This window comes from Mytilus edulis, chromosome 8, assembly GCF_963676685.1.
Source record: "Mytilus edulis chromosome 8, xbMytEdul2.2, whole genome shotgun sequence".
Lineage (NCBI taxonomy): Eukaryota > Metazoa > Mollusca > Bivalvia > Mytilida > Mytilidae > Mytilus > Mytilus edulis.
This window is the reverse complement of record NC_092351.1, coordinates 90,223,688-90,244,078: the sequence shown is the minus strand read 5'-3', so window position 1 is coordinate 90,244,078 and position 20,391 is coordinate 90,223,688. Positions and strand designations below refer to the sequence as shown.

The following is a 20,391-nucleotide window of genomic DNA, read 5'->3' as shown; positions in this document are numbered from 1 at the left end:
ATCTAAACTTCCGCCTAAAAATCTACAATTTATAAATGACATCATCATAAATGCACAATGCCAAGACGTTATTATTGTGATTTTTGCGATAAATCGTTTGCCGATAACCCAGTAGCAAGAAAAAATCACATGAATGGCACCACTCACCAAAGGAACAGAAAACAGCATTACGATTCATTCCGTGACCCAGAAATACTTCTGTTTGAAGAAATAAACAAGAAGCCATGTAAACATTTCTTGCAAAGTGGGACATGCACTTTTTTTGACAATTGCAGATATTCTCATCTTCGCGAAGATGAAAAAGAACAACTGAGAACTCAAGCAACAGAAATGAAAACAAAAAAATATAAGAGACAAGACACAAAGATGGACAAAAATGATGAGGATTTAAAAACTTTTCTACAGAAGATTGAGAGGGGCCAAAAGTTTGATCAAAAAGAAGGAAAAAATATACATTCAGGAGTAGTGATTCCAAAATATAGCATACCAACATTCTTACAAACTGTTACAAACTTGCCACCATCCCTTGTACCGCCCCCACCAGATAGTTTCTTAGACCTTGAACTCAAAGAATGGGGATAATCTTGTACACTATATATATATATACATTTTGTAATGTTTTTACGTTATAATAAATTTGAAAATTATTTTTTATGTACATGTATTATTTATGTGAATTCTGATATTTAATTTTTACTAGTATATACTGTAATTAGATAATCAAAGTATCATAAGAAGTTAGAACAATGCAATGTCAATGTTTATTTGGTGTACATTTTTACATGTACAAAGTGTACAACAACAACAACAATTTTTATTTGTCAATCAAGACGCCCCGAGGAGCAATACAATTACAGTTTAAATTAAAGTGTACAAATAATTGTGGTGATTTTTTTTCATTGAAATTACAATACATGACCACAGGTGCTTGAGGACAGGATCCTGTATGAGCCCCATATAGTCCCTCCCCCCCTTTTTTTTTTAATCATAAATCTCAGATTTTTCTATCTATATCACTTATTTGTAACGTACTTATTTGTACCATATATACTAATATACCATATTTATACTCTTAATATGCATGTTTACTATCAACGTGAATCTCGACTATACATGCTATAGAGCGCTCTATAGTCGAGATTCACGTTGATAGTAAACATGCATATTTAGAGTATAAATATGGTATATTAGTATATATATGGTACAAATAAGTACAAATAAGGGATATATATAGAAAAATCTGAGATTTATGATTAAAAAAAAATATATAAAAAAAAGGGGGAGGGACTATTTGGGGCTCATACAGGATCCTGTCCTCAAGCACCTGTGTACATGACAATAAAACTAAAACTATATAAGAGAAGGTAACAACAAACACAGTATATATTCTCAAAGATAATGAATGAGTGAACACAATCAGTACTGTTTTATAATATGTACAGACAGTACAGGACTGTAATGCCACCTAAATTGCACCAAGCACCCAATGTACAAGTCTTTCAAAATAGATGATTATTCTTATTATATAGATACATGTACAATGTATATATACAAAACTGCCACATCAAATATATTATATACATAATGAATGTGGAGCTACTAACTTTGACATTTGCATTCAGAATGTGGAGCTTTTGATTTGGACAGGTACATATTGAATGTGAATCTGACTTGTACAGATACATACAGAATATGGAGCTCTTGACATGGAGATATATACAGAATGTGGAGCTCCTGACTTGCACAAGTGTATAGTACTAGATATACAGAATGTGGAGCTGCTGACTTTGACAGGTACAAACATAATTTGGAGCTCCTGAATATACAGAATATGGAGCTTCTGACATAGGTTCATAAGGAATGCAGAGCTCTTGACATGGACAGGTACATACAGAATGTGGAGCTCCTGATGTGGACAGATGCATGTATATACATAATATGGAGCTTCTGACATATAATGGGGAGCTCATGATATTGACAGAATGTGAACCTCCTGACTTGGACGGGTATATAAAGAATGTGGTGCTCTTGATGGACAGACACATATACAAACATGTTCATAACAAGCATATAGGAAATCTGGTTCATTTTGTGGAGCTGTTGACAAGGATAGGTACATGCATAATGAGTAGTTCCAAACTTGGACAGATGACTTTAGAAAAGTTGAGCTTTTGACTTGAACAGGTACATACAAAATCAATAGCTCCTGACATTAACAAACACATACAGAATGTGTAGCTTCTGACTAAATGGACAGAGACCCACAGAATGTGAAGCTCCTGATTCAGACAGGCACAAACAGAATGTGGAGCTCCTGACTTGGACATGTACCTACAGAATGTGGAGCTGCTGACTTTGACAGGTACAAACAGAATTAGGAGCTCCTAAATATTCAGAAGATGGAGCTTCTGATATAGGTTCATAGGGATTGTGGAGCTCCTGGCATAGACAGGTACATACAGAATGTGGAGCTCCTGACTGAGGCTCCTGATGTGGACAGATACATGTTTATACATACTATCGAGCTTCTGACATATATGAAATGGGGAGCTCTTGATATTGACAGGTATATACAGAATGTGGACCTGACTAGGACAGGTACCTATATAAAGAATGTGTAGTTTCTGACTTGGACAGACACATGATACAAATGGACGGGTATATAAAGAATGTGGTGCTCTTGATGGACAGACACATATACAAACATGTTCATAACAAGCATATATAGGAAATCTGGTCCATTATGTGGAGCTGTTGTCAAGGACAGGTACATGCATAATGAGTAGCTCCTGACTTTGACAGATACATACAGAATGTGGAGCTTCTGACTTGAACAGGCACATACAGAATTAGTAGCTCCTGACTTGTACAAGAACCTACAGAATGTGGAGCTTCTGACTTGAACAGGCACATACAGAATGAGTAGCTCCTGACTTGGACAGATATCTACAGAATGTGGAGCTTCTGACTTGAACAGGCACATACAGAATGAATAGTTCCCGACTTGGACAGATACCTACAGAATGTGGAGCTTCTGACTTAGACAGGCACATACAGAATGTGGAGCTACTGACTTGGAGAGATACCTACACAATGTGGACATGCTGACTTGAACAGGTACCTACAGAATGAGAGGCTCCTGACTTGGACAGGCACATACAGAATGAGGAGCTCCTGACTTGGACAGGTTCATACAGAAAAGTGAAGAGGTTAAAAATCCATTTAATAAGGTTTAACAAAACAGACTGAGTTTACCATATTGTCATTATTTAAAAGTAGACTTCTCAAACCAATCTATTTGTCTGTAGGACTAGACTACTCTGAAAGGAGGGTAGTATTCCAAACCTAATAATGATTTCCCAATTTAGCTAGTAAGCTTGCAAGAAAACAAAAGATTTACCTTTTAGCTATACAATGTACACTCAAGGCATTTTGCTGTTAGCATATTTAATTATCATGCCTTTAACCACAAACAACAGAGACAATTCTCTGGTAGGTTTTTTTACATTTGTATAAAATTTCATCAGCAGCCATCTAGTATTTCCAGACTTGGGGATTTCAACAGACTTTGTCTGTAACCACATATTGCAAATTCAATTATCTCCCTTTATATATATAAGACAGAGAGTATATGTCTGTATGCACATCTCAGTGTTCTCAAATGGCACCAAGGAAATTAACACAGCACTGGTTTTTCAAAAGAATATATATAGCACCATTTCCCCTAGATACATTATATTATAAAATCATCCAAGATAGCACCATGGTAGAAAATATAGCACCAGGGTACCATGGTGGTATAAGGCCCTGGGGAGAAACACTGCATCTTCAGGGCGTCTTCATGATAGTGTAGTTTCATGAATATCTGTCTAACTGTTTATGGAAGAAGATGTGCTTACATAGTATCACATAATAAATGGGAGATAATCAAATTATTTACTTCAAATATTTCAATACAGATTGAAATAATTTCCAAATAGGTGACAATGGTAGCCTTTTTCGAGATACAGACTTGATATAGAAAGTTGATTTTTTTAACAAAACCTTGCTGGAATTAAAGAAAAGTTATTTTGGTCCAAAAATATAAGTTTGTGTTGCTTTTCTTAGCATAATTTGTACTTTTCTCACATGCCTATCAAATTTGCACTTAAAAATAATTGTCTCATCCTAGTGTTAAAAAGACATCTCAGTTCAATTAGGACTAAGGAAAATAATTTATTTTGCCTTTTGTATAAATCAGAGTGCACAAAGTCTCTAATAATAAAATAAAATAATGGGCAAACACAATAAGGATAAACCATACTCTTGATTCTTAATACCATGTTAAACATATGGACAATAAGGATAAGCCATACTCTTGATTCTTAATACCATGTTAAACATATGGACAATAAGGATAAGCCATACTCTTGATTCTTAATACCATGTTAAACATATGGACAATAAGGATAAGCCATACTCTTGATTCTTAATACCATGTTAAACATATCGACAATAAGGATAAGCCATACTCTTGATTCTTAATACCATGTTAAACATATCGACAATAAGGATAAGCCATACTCTTGATTCTTAATACCATGTTATGCTCATAATATGGCTGTGCCCATACAATCTAATGGTTTATTGTAACCTACAGGAGGAAGTAATTTGATTATCATCCCTTTAATATGTTGATCATTATCACCATGTATATCAACTATACAGAACTGTACACCTGCAGGTTGTGTTCTACAATGTTGTAAAGTCCATCTTTATCTGTACAGAACTGTACACCTGCAGGTTGTGTTCTACAATGTTGTAAAGGCCATCTTTATCTATCCAGAACTGTACACCTGCAAGTTGTGTTATACAATGTTGTAAAGTCCATCTTTATCTATACAGAACTGTACACCTGCAGGTTGTGTTCTACAATGTTGTAAAGGCCATCTTTATCTATACAGAACTGTACACCTGCAGGTTGTGTTCTACAATGTTGTCAAGTCCATCTTTATCTATACAGAACTGTACACCTGCAGGTTGTGTTATACAATGTTGTAAAGTCCATCTTTATCTATACAGAACTGTACACCTGCAGGTTGTGTTATACAATGTTGTAAAGTCCATCTTTATCTATACAGAACTGTACACCTGCAGGTTGTGTTCTACAATGTTGTCAAGTCCATCTTTATCTATACAGAACTGTACACCTGCAGGTTGTGTTATACAATGTTGTAAAGTCCATCTTTATCTATACAGAACTGTACACCTGCAGGTTGTGTTCTACAATGTTGTAAAGGCCATCTTTATCTGTTCAGAACTGTACACCTGCAGGTTGTGTTCTACAATGTTGTAAAGGCCATCTTTATCTATACAGAACTGTACACCTGCAGGTTGTGTTATACAATGTTGTAAAGTCCATCTTTATCTATACAGAACTGTACACCTGCAGGTTGTGTTCTACAATGTTGTAAAGGCCATCTTTATCTGTTCAGAACTGTACACATGCAGGTTGTGTTCTACAATGTTGTAAAGGCCATCTTTATCTATACAGAACTGTACACCTGCAGGTTGTGTTCTACAATGTTGTCAAGTCCATCTTTATCTATACAGAACTGTACACCTGCAGGTTGTGTTCTACAATGTTGTAAAGGCCATCTTTATCTATACAGAACTGTACACCTGCAGGTTGTGTTCTACAATGTTGTAAAGGCCATCTTTATCTATACAGAACTGTACACCTGCAGGTTGTGTTCTACAATGTTGTAAAGGCCATCTTTATCTATACAGAACTGTACACCTGCAGGTTGTGTTCTACAATGTTGTCAAGTCCATCTTTATCTATACAGAACTGTACACCTGCAGGTTGTGTTCTACAATGTTGTAAAGGCCATCTTTATCTATACAGAACTGTACACCTGCAGGTTGTGTTCTACAATGTTGTAAAGTCCATCTTTATCTGTTCAGAACTGTACACCTGCAGGTTGTGTTCTACAATGTTGTAAAGGCCATCTTTATCTGTTCAGAACTGTACACCTGCAGGTTGTGTTCTACAATGTTGTAAAGGCCATCTTTATCTATACAGAACTGTACACCTGCAGGTTGTGTTCTACAATGTTGTAAAGGCCATCTTTATCTATACAGAACTGTACACCTGCAGGTTGTGTTCTACAATGTTGTCAAGTCCATCTTTATCTATACAGAACTGTACACCTGCAGGTTGTGTTCTACAATGTTGTAAAGGCCATCTTTATCTATACAGAACTGTACACCTGCAGGTTGTGTTCTACAATGTTGTAAAGGCCATCTTTATCTGTTCAGAACTGTACACCTGCAGGTTGTGTTCTACAATGTTGTAAAGGCCATCTTTATCTATACAGAACTGTACACCTGCAGGTTGTGTTCTACAATGTTGTAAAGTCCATCTTTATCTATACAGAACTGTACACCTGCAGGTTGTGTTATACAATGTTGTAAAGTCCATCTTTATCTATACAGAACTGTACACCTGCAGGTTGTGTTCTACAATGTTGTAAAGGCCATCTTTATCTGTTCAGAACTGTACACCTGCAGGTTGTGTTCTACAATGTTGTAAAGGCCATCTTTATCTGTTCAGAACTGTACACCTGCAGGTTGTGTTCTACAATGTTGTAAAGGCCATCTTTATCTATACAGAACTGTACACCTGCAGGTTGTGTTCTACAATGTTGTAAAGGCCATCTTTATCTATACAGAACTGTACACCTGCAGGTTGTGTTCTACAATGTTGTCAAGTCCATCTTTATCTATACAGAACTGTACACCTGCAGGTTGTGTTCTACAATGTTGTAAAGGCCATCTTTATCTGTTCAGAACTGTACACCTGCAGGTTGTGTTCTACAATGTTGTAAAGGCCATCTTTATCTATACAGAACTGTACACCTGCAGGTTGTGTTATACAATGTTGTAAAGGCCATCTTTATCTATACAGAACTGTACACCTGCAGGTTGTGTTCTACAATGTTGTAAAGGCCATCTTTATCTATACAGAACTGTACACCTGCAGGTTGTGTTATACAATGTTGTAAAGGCCATCTTTATCTATACAGAACTGTACACCTGCAGGTTGTGTTCTACAATGTTGTCAAGTCCATCTTTATCTATACAGAACTGTACACCTGCAGGTTGTGTTCTACAATGTTGTAAAGGCCATCTTTATCTATACAGAACTGTACACCTGCAGGTTGTGTTCTACAATGTTGTAAAGGCCATCTTTATCTGTTCAGAACTGTACACCTGCAGGTTGTGTTCTACAATGTTGTAAAGGCCATCTTTATCTATACAGAACTGTACACCTGCAGGTTGTGTTCTACAATGTTGTAAAGGCCATCTTTATCTATACAGAACTGTACACCTGCAGGTTGTGTTCTACAATGTTGTAAAGGCCATCTTTATCTGTTCAGAACTGTACACCTGCAGGTTGTGTTCTACAATGTTGTAAAGGCCATCTTTATCTGTTCAGAACTGTACACCTGCAGGTTGTGTTCTACAATGTTGTAAAGGCCATCTTTATCTATACAGAACTGTACACCTGCAGGTTGTGTTCTACAATGTTGTAAAGGCCATCTTTATCTATACAGAACTGTACACCTGCAGGTTGTGTTCTACAATGTTGTAAAGGCCATCTTTATCTATACAGAACTGTACACCTGCAGGTTGTGTTCTACAATGTTGTAAAGGCCATCTTTATCTATACAGAACTGTACACCTGCAGGTTGTGTTCTACAATGTTGTAAAGGCCATCTTTATCTATACAGAACTGTACACCTGCAGGTTGTGTTCTACAATGTTGTAAAGGCCATCTTTATCTATACAGAACTGTACACCTGCAGGTTGTGTTCTACAATGTTGTAAAGGCCATCTTTATCTATACAGAACTGTACACCTGCAGGTTGTGTTCTACAATGTTGTAAAGGCCATCTTTATCTATACAGAACTGTACACCTGCAGGTTGTGTTCTACAATGTTGTCAAGTCCATCTTTATCTATACAGAACTGTACACCTGCAGGTTGTGTTCTACAATGTTGTCAAGTCCATCTTTATCTATACAGAACTGTACACCTGCAGGTTGTGTTATACAATGTTGTAAAGGCCATCTTTATCTATACAGAACTGTACACCTGCAGGTTGTGTTCTACAATGTTGTAAAGGCCATCTTTATCTATACAGAACTGTACACCTGCAGGTTGTGTTATACAATGTTGTAAAGTCCATCTTTATCTATACAGAACTGTACACCTGCAGGTTGTGTTCTACAATGTTGTAAAGGCCATCTTTATCTATACAGAACTGTACACCTGCAGGTTGTGTTCTACAATGTTGTCAAGTCCATCTTTATCTATACAGAACTGTACACCTGCAGGTTGTGTTCTACAATGTTGTAAAGGCCATCTTTATCTATACAGAACTGTACACCTGCAGGTTGTGTTCTACAATGTTGTAAAGGCCATCTTTATCTGTTCAGAACTGTACACCTGCAGGTTGTGTTCTACAATGTTGTAAAGGCCATCTTTATCTATACAGAACTGTACACCTGCAGGTTGTGTTATACAATGTTGTAAAGTCCATCTTTATCTATACAGAACTGTACACCTGCAGGTTGTGTTCTACAATGTTGTAAAGGCCATCTTTATCTATACAGAACTGTACACCTGCAGGTTGTGTTAAACAATGTTGTAAAGTCCATCTTTATCTATACAGAACTGTACACCTGCAGGTTGTGTTCTACAATGTTGTAAAGGCCATCTTTATCTATACAGAACTGTACACCTGCAGGTTGTGTTCTACAATGTTGTAAAGGCCATCTTTATCTATACAGAACTGTACACCTGCAGGTTGTGTTCTACAATGTTGTAAAGGCCATCTTTATCTGTTCAGAACTGTACACCTGCAGGTTGTGTTCTACAATGTTGTAAAGTCCATCTTTATCTATACAGAACTGTACACCTGCAGGTTGTGTTATACAATGTTGTAAAGTCCATCTTTATCTATACAGAACTGTACACCTGCAGGTTGTGTTCTACAATGTTGTAAAGGCCATCTTTATCTATACAGAACTGTACACCTGCAGGTTGTGTTCTACAATGTTGTAAAGGCCATCTTTATCTATACAGAACTGTACACCTGCAGGTTGTGTTCTACAATGTTGTAAAGGCCATCTTTATCTGTTCAGAACTGTACACCTGCAGGTTGTGTTCTACAATGTTGTAAAGGCCATCTTTATCTGTTCAGAACTGTACACCTGCAGGTTGTGTTCTACAATGTTGTAAAGTCCATCTTTATCTATACAGAACTGTACACCTGCAGGTTGTGTTATACAATGTTGTAAAGTCCATCTTTATCTATACAGAACTGTACACCTGCAGGTTGTGTTCTACAATGTTGTAAAGGCCATCTTTATCTATACAGAACTGTACACCTGCAGGTTGTGTTCTACAATGTTGTAAAGGCCATCTTTATCTATACAGAACTGTACACCTGCAGGTTGTGTTCTACAATGTTGTAAAGGCCATCTTTATCTGTTCAGAACTGTACACCTGCAGGTTGTGTTCTACAATGTTGTAAAGGCCATCTTTATCTATACAGAACTGTACACCTGCAGGTTGTGTTCTACAATGTTGTCAAGTCCATCTTTATCTATACAGAACTGTACACCTGCAGGTTGTGTTATACAATGTTGTCAAGTCCATCTTTATCTATCCAGAACTGTACACCTGCAGGTTGTGTTCTACAATGTTGTAAAGGCCATCTTTATCTATACAGAACTGTACACCTGCAGGTTGTGTTCTACAATGTTGTAAAGGCCATCTTTATCTATACAGAACTGTACACCTGCAGGTTGTGTTATACAATGTTGTAAAGTCCATCTTTATCTATACAGAACTGTACACCTGCAGGTTGTGTTCTACAATGTTGTAAAGGCCATCTTTATCTATACAGAACTGTACACCTGCAGGTTGTGTTCTACAATGTTGTAAAGGCCATCTTTATCTGTTCAGAACTGTACACCTGCAGGTTGTGTTATACAATGTTGTAAAGGCCATCTTTATCTATACAGAACTGTACACCTGCAGGTTGTGTTCTACAATGTTGTAAAGGCCATCTTTATCTATACAGAACTGTACACCTGCAGGTTGTGTTCTACAATGTTGTAAAGGCCATCTTTATCTGTTCAGAACTGTACACCTGCAGGTTGTGTTCTACAATGTTGTAAAGGCCATCTTTATCTATACAGAACTGTACACCTGCAGGTTGTGTTATACAATGTTGTAAAGGCCATCTTTATCTATACAGAACTGTACACCTGCAGGTTGTGTTCTACAATGTTGTAAAGGCCATCTTTATCTATACAGAACTGTACACCTGCAGGTTGTGTTCTACAATGTTGTCAAGTCCATCTTTATCTATACAGAACTGTACACCTGCAGGTTGTGTTCTACAATGTTGTAAAGGCCATCTTTATCTATACAGAACTGTACACCTGCAGGTTGTGTTCTACAATGTTGTAAAGGCCATCTTTATCTATACAGAACTGTACACCTGCAGGTTGTGTTCTACAATGTTGTCAAGTCCATCTTTATCTATACAGAACTGTACACCTGCAGGTTGTGTTCTACAATGTTGTAAAGGCCATCTTTATCTATACAGAACTGTACACCTGCAGGTTGTGTTCTACAATGTTGTAAAGGCCATCTTTATCTGTTCAGAACTGTACACCTGCAGGTTGTGTTCTACAATGTTGTCAAGTCCATCTTTATCTATACAGAACTGTACACCTGCAGGTTGTGTTCTACAATGTTGTAAAGGCCATCTTTATCTATACAGAACTGTACACCTGCAGGTTGTGTTCTACAATGTTGTAAAGGCCATCTTTATCTATACAGAACTGTACACCTGCAGGTTGTGTTCTACAACGTTGTAAAGGCCATCTTTATCTGTACAGAACTGTACACCTGCAGGTTGTGTTCTACAATGTTGTAAAGGCCATCTTTATCTATACAGAACTGTACACCTGCAGGTTGTGTTATACAATGTTGTCAAGTCCATCTTTATCTGTTCAGAACTGTACACCTGCAGGTTGTGTTCTACAATGTTGTAAAGTCCATCTTTATCTATCCAGAACTGTACACCTGCAGGTTGTGTTCTACAATGTTGTAAAGGCCATCTTTATCTGTACAGAACTGTACACCTGCAATTGTGTTCTACAATGTTGTCAAGTCCATCTTTATCTATACAGAACTGTACACCTGCAGGTTGTGTTCTACAATGTTGTAAAGGCCATCTTTATCTATACAGAACTGTACACCTGCAGGTTGTGTTCTACAATGTTGTAAAGGCCATCTTTATCTGTTCAGAACTGTACACCTGCAGGTTGTGTTCTACAATGTTGTAAAGGCCATCTTTATCTGTTCAGAACTGTACACCTGCAGGTTGTGTTATACAATGTTGTAAAGGCCATCTTTATCTATACAGAACTGTACACCTGCAGGTTGTGTTCTACAATGTTGTAAAGTCCATCTTTATCTATCCAGAACTGTACACCTGCAGGTTGTGTTCTACAATGTTGTAAAGGCCATCTTTATCTATACAGAACTGTACACCTGCAGGTTGTGTTCTACAATGTTGTAAAGGCCATCTTTATCTATACAGAACTGTACACCTGCAGGTTGTGTTCTACAATGTTGTAAAGGCCATCTTTATCTATACAGAACTGTACACCTGCAGGTTGTGTTCTACAATGTTGTAAAGGCCATCTTTATCTATACAGAACTGTACACCTGCAGGTTGTGTTCTACAATGTTGTAAAGGCCATCTTTATCTGTTCAGAACTGTACACCTGCAGGTTGTGTTCTACAATGTTGTAAAGGCCATCTTTATCTGTACAGAACTGTACACCTGCAGGTTGTGTTCTACAATGTTGTCAAGTCCATCTTTATCTATCCAGAACTGTACACCTGCAGGTTGTGTTCTACAATGTTGTAAAGGCCATCTTTATCTATACAGAACTGTACACCTGCAGGTTGTGTTCTACAATGTTGTAAAGGCCATCTTTATCTATACAGAACTGTACACCTGCAGGTTGTGTTCTACAATGTTGTAAAGGCCATCTTTATCTGTTCAGAACTGTACACCTGCAGGTTGTGTTCTACAATGTTGTCAAGTCCATCTTTATCTATACAGAACTGTACACCTGCAGGTTGTGTTCTACAATGTTGTAAAGGCCATCTTTATCTATACAGAACTGTACACCTGCAGGTTGTGTTCTACAATGTTGTAAAGGCCATCTTTATCTATACAGAACTGTACACCTGCAGGTTGTGTTCTACAATGTTGTCAAGTCCATCTTTATCTATACAGAACTGTACACCTGCAGGTTGTGTTCTACAATGTTGTCAAGTCCATCTTTATCTATACAGAACTGTACACCTGCAGGTTGTGTTCTACAATGTTGTAAAGGCCATCTTTATCTATACAGAACTGTACACCTGCAGGTTGTGTTCTACAATGTTGTAAAGGCCATCTTTATCTATACAGAACTGTACACCTGCAGGTTGTGTTCTACAATGTTGTAAAGGCCATCTTTATCTGTACAGAACTGTACACCTGCAGGTTGTGTTCTACAATGTTGTAAAGGCCATCTTTATCTATACAGAACTGTACACCTGCAGGTTGTGTTATACAATGTTGTCAAGTCCATCTTTATCTGTTCAGAACTGTACACCTGCAGGTTGTGTTCTACAATGTTGTAAAGTCCATCTTTATCTATCCAGAACTGTACACCTGCAGGTTGTGTTCTACAATGTTGTAAAGGCCATCTTTATCTGTACAGAACTGTACACCTGCAGGTTGTGTTCTACAATGTTGTCAAGTCCATCTTTATCTATACAGAACTGTACACCTGCAGGTTGTGTTCTACAATGTTGTCAAGTCCATCTTTATCTATACAGAACTGTACACCTGCAGGTTGTGTTATACAATGTTGTAAAGGCCATCTTTATCTATACAGAACTGTACACCTGCAGGTTGTGTTCTACAATGTTGTAAAGGCCATCTTTATCTGTACAGAACTGTACACCTGCAGGTTGTGTTCTACAATGTTGTAAAGGCCATCTTTATCTATACAGAACTGTACACCTGCAGGTTGTGTTCTACAATGTTGTAAAGTCCATCTTTATCTATCCAGAACTGTACACCTGCAGGTTGTGTTCTACAATGTTGTAAAGGCCATCTTTATCTGTACAGAACTGTACACCTGCAGGTTGTGTTCTACAATGTTGTCAAGTCCATCTTTATCTATACAGAACTGTACACCTGCAGGTTGTGTTCTACAATGTTGTCAAGTCCATCTTTATCTATACAGAACTGTACACCTGCAGGTTGTGTTCTACAATGTTGTAAAGTCCATCTTTATCCATTTGAATGTATAGGAGGCATTGCACTTACCAGGCACACAAACTTTTGGAATAATATAATGATTTTTATAGACATACTTGAAACTTTGGTTGTAGGTGTTATAGAAAAGAAATCTTGAGTCATCATCCAGGATCCTCCTTTTTCTGCACTAATTTGTGTCAGTATAAAGTATCTCTAACCTTGATGTTTCAATAGCTTTATCATAAAATTGATAGACTTGATATATAGAGACATTTGACCATTAATCTAAGCCTGAGTCATGACTTGTCTCTCATGCGGTTTTATTTCTGTCACAAAATAATATTTCATAAGCGAACAGCATATATATATGGCCTAACGTTCCTTGTGTATAATTATTAATCAGCCTGTATTTTTATCTTTGCCAGTCCCAAGCCTGATTAATACAATATTTCTGAATGTGTCAGTCCAAAATATTATCTCTTATCAAGAACCAGGCAGTAGGAGTCCATCAGATCTGAAAAGGGTTTTCAGGTTATATAAATTCATCATTACTAAACTACTGATAAAATATGAAGTCATTATGTTTAGTACAGTAATACAATCTACTGGAGAAGCTCACTCTTTTTTGAAACACCATTAATTATTTTTAAAGCTTTCCAGATTTTGATGTCTTTGTCCCAGTACATATATTCCTTTACACAATGTTAATTTTTTCTCAACTCAAGAATAAAATACTTTCTGTATTTTCACAGGGTACCTATGCAGGAAAAGGAGCCTGTCAAATCTACAAAATGCTAACAATGGATCCCTGTTAAGCTGCTGATCAGCAGAGAAAAGTCTGACATTATTTTTTTGTTGGAGCAGCCTTTTAAAGCTGACTATACTGGCTTTTTTTCTCATTGTTAAAGGCTGTACAGTTAACTAAAATTTCTTAAATCCACTTCATTTGAACTTTGGTGGATAGTTGTCTCATAGACAAACATATAGTCTAGTCAATCTAGCATAAATTTGACCCTTACCTTGAAGTAATTGCAACAGAAGATTTTTAAGTTTCAATCTTTAGCATAATATCCCATATATACACAGAAAAATATCCCATAAATATGATTTTAAAATTCCTATTTATTTGCATTGATAAGGGAGATAACTCTGGGGAAAAGGCAGAAATATCAATAAAAATTAATACAAACCTATAGCTTTATTGATTCTTGATATTTTATCCGACTTTAGAGTATAACAAACATCACTCTACCAGTGTTTTCATATCTTTAATCAAGCTACGATCTAGAATTCATAATTCATTAGTTGACCATTTATTAGATTTTTCAGCATTTCAAAATAAAGAATCTCAAATTGAACTAATTCATCATATATTCTTCTTTTTGTGGTTTATAGTTTCTTTAAACAAGGAAGATGCTGAACAAATATAATTTACAAACAATAATAAATATTCAAAATTTTTCAAAATGGTCATAAAGCCAAAATTTGCAATTTCTGAAATGAAAATTGTGCAAAAAAAAAAAAAAAAAAAACTTTTTGGTTTTGTACATTTCACAAGCAGAGGATTATATAAAATAGTCAAATATGAACTTATAACCCCATCAAAGTATCATATTTTCATGAAATTTAAGAAAATCAACTAAAAACTGACAAAAAAAAGACTTTATATGCGGAGTTATCTCCCTTTCCTATGTTAATTTCCATAAGAAATTAAAAAAGCAAAATTTGAAATTTCCTCAAGTTAGATTGTATGGAACTTTTTTCTGTGTATATTAGATTAGAAGTAACACCTTTTTTGTTGCAATTAACCTCAAACTTAGTTTGACTGGACTAATACCACATCTCCATATTTTCATTCTGTCATAGGAAACTGGTGAATGCAGTATAGCCCACTACTTGTAAATTGAGGATATATTTACAAAGGAAACTAAAAAACTGTAAGAAATTCTTTATTATGCTTCAGAGATATAAATGTAAATATCAAATATAAAATAATGTCAAAAGTAATGGTCCCAGTATTGCAAACTAATTTCCAAAATGAAAATTGTTTATAAGTGAGAAATTTGTGGACATCACACTGGATTTCATAATCATTTAGTTAGAAGACAAAACAACATAGAAACCTAATCAATTGGCAGTGTCATAAACAATAATCACTAAACAAAATCACATTAGATCTGAATAACCTTCTGATGTCAAACAACAATCACCTTTCAATTGTGATGTCAAATTTTCCAGGAATTTGTGTGATCTTACCTAATGTTTGACAAATTTTATACAAGTGAAAATATGTCTATTAATTAAACAGGTTGAACTCAATTGTAAAAGTTTCATCCTCTTTATAATTTGATCAGTTGCATTTTTCTAGAAATAGGATATTTGTAAACTGTAAATATAGACATAAATATATGTGTTTTATGATGTAAATGCAATTAAAAAAAATAACATAATAAACATAACTATTAAAAAGAATGAAAGAACACATTGAAATAACATAAAATTCTTACTATACCTCTTCGTCACATTGTTACAATTCATTTCTCAAGGATTGAAATCTTGCTGAAAGTTGTTTCATAACTTTGAAAAATAAAACACTAATAACTTATATATCCAAACATTTTTAAATGATAACTTAAGGGGGAAAACATTATCTCAGCATATACCTATAATTCATATCACAAAATTATGCTACTTCTTGAAAAATTAAAAAAGCTAACAATTAAGAGTCATCAAATGAAATGCCCAACATTGCAAATATGAATGAAAAATTATGAGTAAGTTAATTTTTTATCTAAACTTTATCACAGCCAACCTTCTCTATTGTTAATAGGACATTACTGCAAAATATCCAGACAGAAAATGTCACTAAAACAAGAGATTCACAAATAAAGGGAAGTAACTTTTGTCAATTCCTTAAAAATTATCTCCCTTTAACACTTGGAACGTAAAGTGATTACACTGTTTCAAGTATGTTTTTACTAAGTGCCTTTTACCTTGACACTTCCACAACACTAACAGCTTACTAGTACAGTTTCCCACAACACTAAAACCTAGCATACAATGTAATGTGTTTTTTTATCAATATGAAAATGTAAAATACTGGTATAATATAAGTCTATTTCTTGATAAAATTCTCTTGATAAAGCCTGCCACAAAGGACTTCATATATGTTTATCTTTGATTCATTACAAACAAATCTACAGTAACATTAATCACTACGACTATTTTCTTATTCTTAAATGAGAATGTTCCTCAATCAGGGCCTAATCTAGATTTTTTGAGAGGACTCAATTACAAGTAAATTTTGAGTAAATAAATGCTGTACACCATAAGGTAGAGAAGTGCAATTTCAACATGTATACAATAAAAATATTTTACATTCTTCACTTAAATATCAAAACCGAATTTTGAATATTTGTTATTTCATTAATATGTCAGAGTGAATGCAGACATTTGTTTATGAAATGAATGATTCATGAAAAATCTCTGTGATTTACATCAAATAAATAAAAGCAGAATGTTTTAAAGATTTTGAATGGTATTTGATTCTTCAAAGACACATTCTCCTTTTATCAAGAAATAGATCTATCTATTACCATGGTAACACAGAATGTAACAAATTTATTCATGCTTTTGATCTTAACAAAATGGAAACATGATTGTCAAAATATATTCCCTCTAAATACAAAACAACAAGTTAACAACCCAACATTGACAACTATTGTGCCGGTGCTTGTGCATAAGGTCTGTGTACGTTTGGTCGCTGTAATCTTTTGCCAATCGTTATCACATTAAAACCTAATCCCATCAACTTCTGATGATCAAGTATGATTCTACCATCAAATAAGAAAGCTGGTTTCAACATACTGCCATAAATCTTCTCATAATCGTAGTTCTGAAAATACAAGACAAGCTCTTATTAATTATAAATGAGAGCTTCAAAGCTTTATCTAAAAATAGACAGAAAATACCAGTTTCAATGATTAAACATTATATTTATAGCTTGCTGTATGGTGTGAATCAAAGCTCTGTGTTGAAGACATACTTTGACCTATATTGGTTTACTTTTACAAATTGTGAATACAAGTATCTTATCACACATTAATTACTGCATTGCATATAACCAAGCCAGTCATTAAAAACAGGGGCCGATTTCATCAATACATGATATTTCAAAATTCTTTCTCTTATATGTAAAAGTATGACGAAAACTCCATTTTCTGTAACTTCAAAAATATTATGATGAAAATCTCCTTAGTTTGATGTTCCCAACTTAATTATGTGAAAATATGTTCCCCAGATCTCTGCCTTGTTTTATAACTTACTATGAATTCATCCCATTCTGTGCAGACGACGAGAGCATGTGTATTATTAGCAGCCTCGTATGGATCTTTATGTATGGTAACCAGTTCCTTCACTCTGCTGGGATCGTCTGAGATAGCTGGATGTGTTAGCTCCCTGTAATGATCAAAGCACTAGTTTTCAAATGTCATTTATGAATTCCATAAATTTCAATTTAATGTGGATATTTTTAAGAGATTTATTTTTACAGTTTCAATGCAATTTTTTTTTGTGAGTGTAGGATGGTTAAAACTAGCACATTGAACAATAGGTGTGTCCTTCAAAATGGTATAAAATCATTAACAGCACTCCTTTATTCAAACAAAAATGGAATAATTGCCACTTTTAACTGTGATTCATGCTTTGTGGTTGACTTGACAAATTACAACAACTAACATTTTGTGATCCATTGCAGAGTTGATACTATGCTTTCAGGCAATCGTTAATTTAATCAATATTACAAGTAGGTGTCATCTTACTGTGTAGGTCAAATTTTCTGATGACAATTTAATTTTGAAAGAAGGAGTTTCATTTGAGGATATTTCCCAGAATACATTAGATTCTAATAAATTAAAAATATCACTTTATAAATTTTGTGCAGCCAAGCTCTTTTCAGGATTTATAGTTTATTAAAAACCAAGCTTCATAAAACAGGTAAAAGTTATCCATATCTATCAAGGGTTGATTATCAAAAGATATCCATATCTATCAAGGGCTGATTATCAAAACTTATCCATATCTATCAAGGGTTGATTATCAAAAGTTATCCATATCTATCAAGGGTTGATTATCAAAACTTATCCATATCTATCAAGGGTTGATTATCAAAAGTTATCCATATCTATCAAGGGTTGATTATCAAAAGTTATCCATATCTATCAAGGGTTGATTATCAAAAGTTATCCATATCTATCAAGGGTTGATTATCAAAACTTATCCATATCTATCAAGGGTTGATTATCAAAAGTTATCCATATCTATCAAGAGTTATCAAAACTTATCCATATCTATCAAGGGTTGATTATCAAAAGTTATCCATATCTATCAAGGGTTGATTATCCAAACTTATCCATATCTATCAAGGGTTGATTATCAAAACTTATCCATATCTATCAAGGGTTGATTATCCAAACTTATCCATATCTATCAAGGGTTGATTATCAAAACTTATCAATAAAAAGTTCATTGTATTTGGAGGACAGAGATAATACATTTAAGATACATGTAAGACTTACGTAATTAACTGTTTTTCCTCCACTTTAGGATCGTAGATATGTAACTTAGCGCCTTCATCCATTAAGTATTTACATATATAAATGGCAGCAGATTCTCTGTAAATATAAAATAAAGTTTGCTTTATATGAAGGTGGTTAGACATACTTGAGAAATATTTTAAAAAGTAGTAATTGAAGTTTACAAAAAAGGAACTGTAAAAAAATAACTTTTCTGTAGCTTCCTATCAAGGAACTAGCTGCTGGCTCTACTATAATTATATAGGCCTGTTGACTAAAATTAGTTTTCTTGTTTGAACTGTTTCACATTTTTATAGCCAACTATATGGTATGGTTTTTTTTCTCATTGTTGAAAGCTGTATGCTATCATGTAATTGCTTATAATCACTTCATTAGAACTCAGATGGAGGTGGTCTCATTGGCAACTCTAATTTTTTCTCCTTATCTTTAAATTTAAGAATTGAATACTCCTTTTTGTAACTTTATTGGGGTGTAAAAGCATTGACCGAAGTACATTTTGTATGAAGAGCAGACGCACTTCAATCTAAAAATGAGCTCACGGTCAACGCTTTTACAACCCTATGAAGTTAAAAAAAGAAGCATTCAATACTTATTACATTTTTTAGCTAGGATCATGAAAACAAGATTTTTATCAAGTTTTTATTTAATTTACCTGTGCACTTTATTGTGGGACCTCGTGTCATCATGAATGGTAAATTTTATTGTGTAATGAAGTTTATTAAGGAATAAAGCGAGATTGCAGTTTAGTCAATCAGAATAACATATCATAATGAAACATACATCTAATGTAATTATTACCTTGTATCACCAGTGTCCTTCTTGAAAGCAAAACCAAAGATTGCAATATTTTTGTTGGTGACTGTATTAAACAAAGATTCTATAATCTTATTTGCAAATCGTCTTCTTTGGTAGTCGTTTATGTTAATTACCTGTAAAGAAAGATGCATTAAATGTTGATAATATGTGAAGAAAGATACTGTGGATTCATTATTCGTTGGATACCAATTTTTGTGGATTTCATGGATACACGAATTCAAAGGTTCAACGAATTACATATTTTCTATAGTCTTTGTACACGGAAATCAGTGCAACCATGAATTGAAATATCCACGAACGTTTTCTCATTCCACGAAAATTGATACCCACGAAAATGAATGAATCCACAGTACATCAAATGTTAATAACCTGTGTGAAACAGAGATTCTATTATCTATGGGCAAATCATCTTCTCTGTGAAGAAAGATGCATCAAATGTTAGTCCCTGTAAATGTATACATTATAAGATGCTATGTTTTATTGTAGGCACAATGATAGATTGATGCCACTTTTATTCCTCTGTTGTAAATACTCATTTGTCGATCTGTGCCAACAAACTAAAAGAGCCACACACATTACCTAAACCAA

The 20,391-nt window shown here is 34.8% G+C and overlaps 2 protein-coding genes across 6 annotated transcripts in view; one reads left to right on the top strand and one right to left on the bottom strand.

Moving 5' to 3' along the window:
* The first annotated feature begins 52 nt into the window (after nucleotides 1–52).
* On the top strand, nucleotides 53–647 carry LOC139486613 (zinc finger matrin-type protein 5-like). Its single transcript, XM_071271541.1, has one exon. It carries the CDS (start codon nucleotides 58–60, stop codon nucleotides 580–582), a length of 525 nt encoding a protein of 174 aa, XP_071127642.1. The 5' UTR covers nucleotides 53–57; the 3' UTR covers nucleotides 583–647.
* Nucleotides 648–15,326: 14,679 nt separating this feature from the next.
* Nucleotides 15,327–20,391, bottom strand: part of LOC139486611 (UDP-glucose 6-dehydrogenase-like) — a 28,870-nt gene continuing 23,805 nt past the window's right edge. For all 5 annotated transcript variants that reach the window (XM_071271538.1, XM_071271537.1, XM_071271536.1 and 2 more), the window contains 4 exons: nucleotides 19,786–19,916; nucleotides 18,970–19,065; nucleotides 17,719–17,851; nucleotides 15,327–17,288 (listed from right to left, as the gene is read on the bottom strand). In XM_071271538.1, the coding sequence (XP_071127639.1) occupies nucleotides 17,112–17,288; nucleotides 17,719–17,851; nucleotides 18,970–19,065; nucleotides 19,786–19,916 (537 nt within the window). In that variant the 3' untranslated portion in view covers nucleotides 15,327–17,111. The remainder of the gene's footprint in view (nucleotides 17,289–17,718; nucleotides 17,852–18,969; nucleotides 19,066–19,785; nucleotides 19,917–20,391) is intronic.

Bases quoted from the DNA above. Each gene is read 5' to 3' on its own strand.
- LOC139486613 (XM_071271541.1), top strand. From the start codon at position 58: ATGCCAAGACGTTATTATTGTGATTTTTGCGATAAATCGTTTGCCGAT.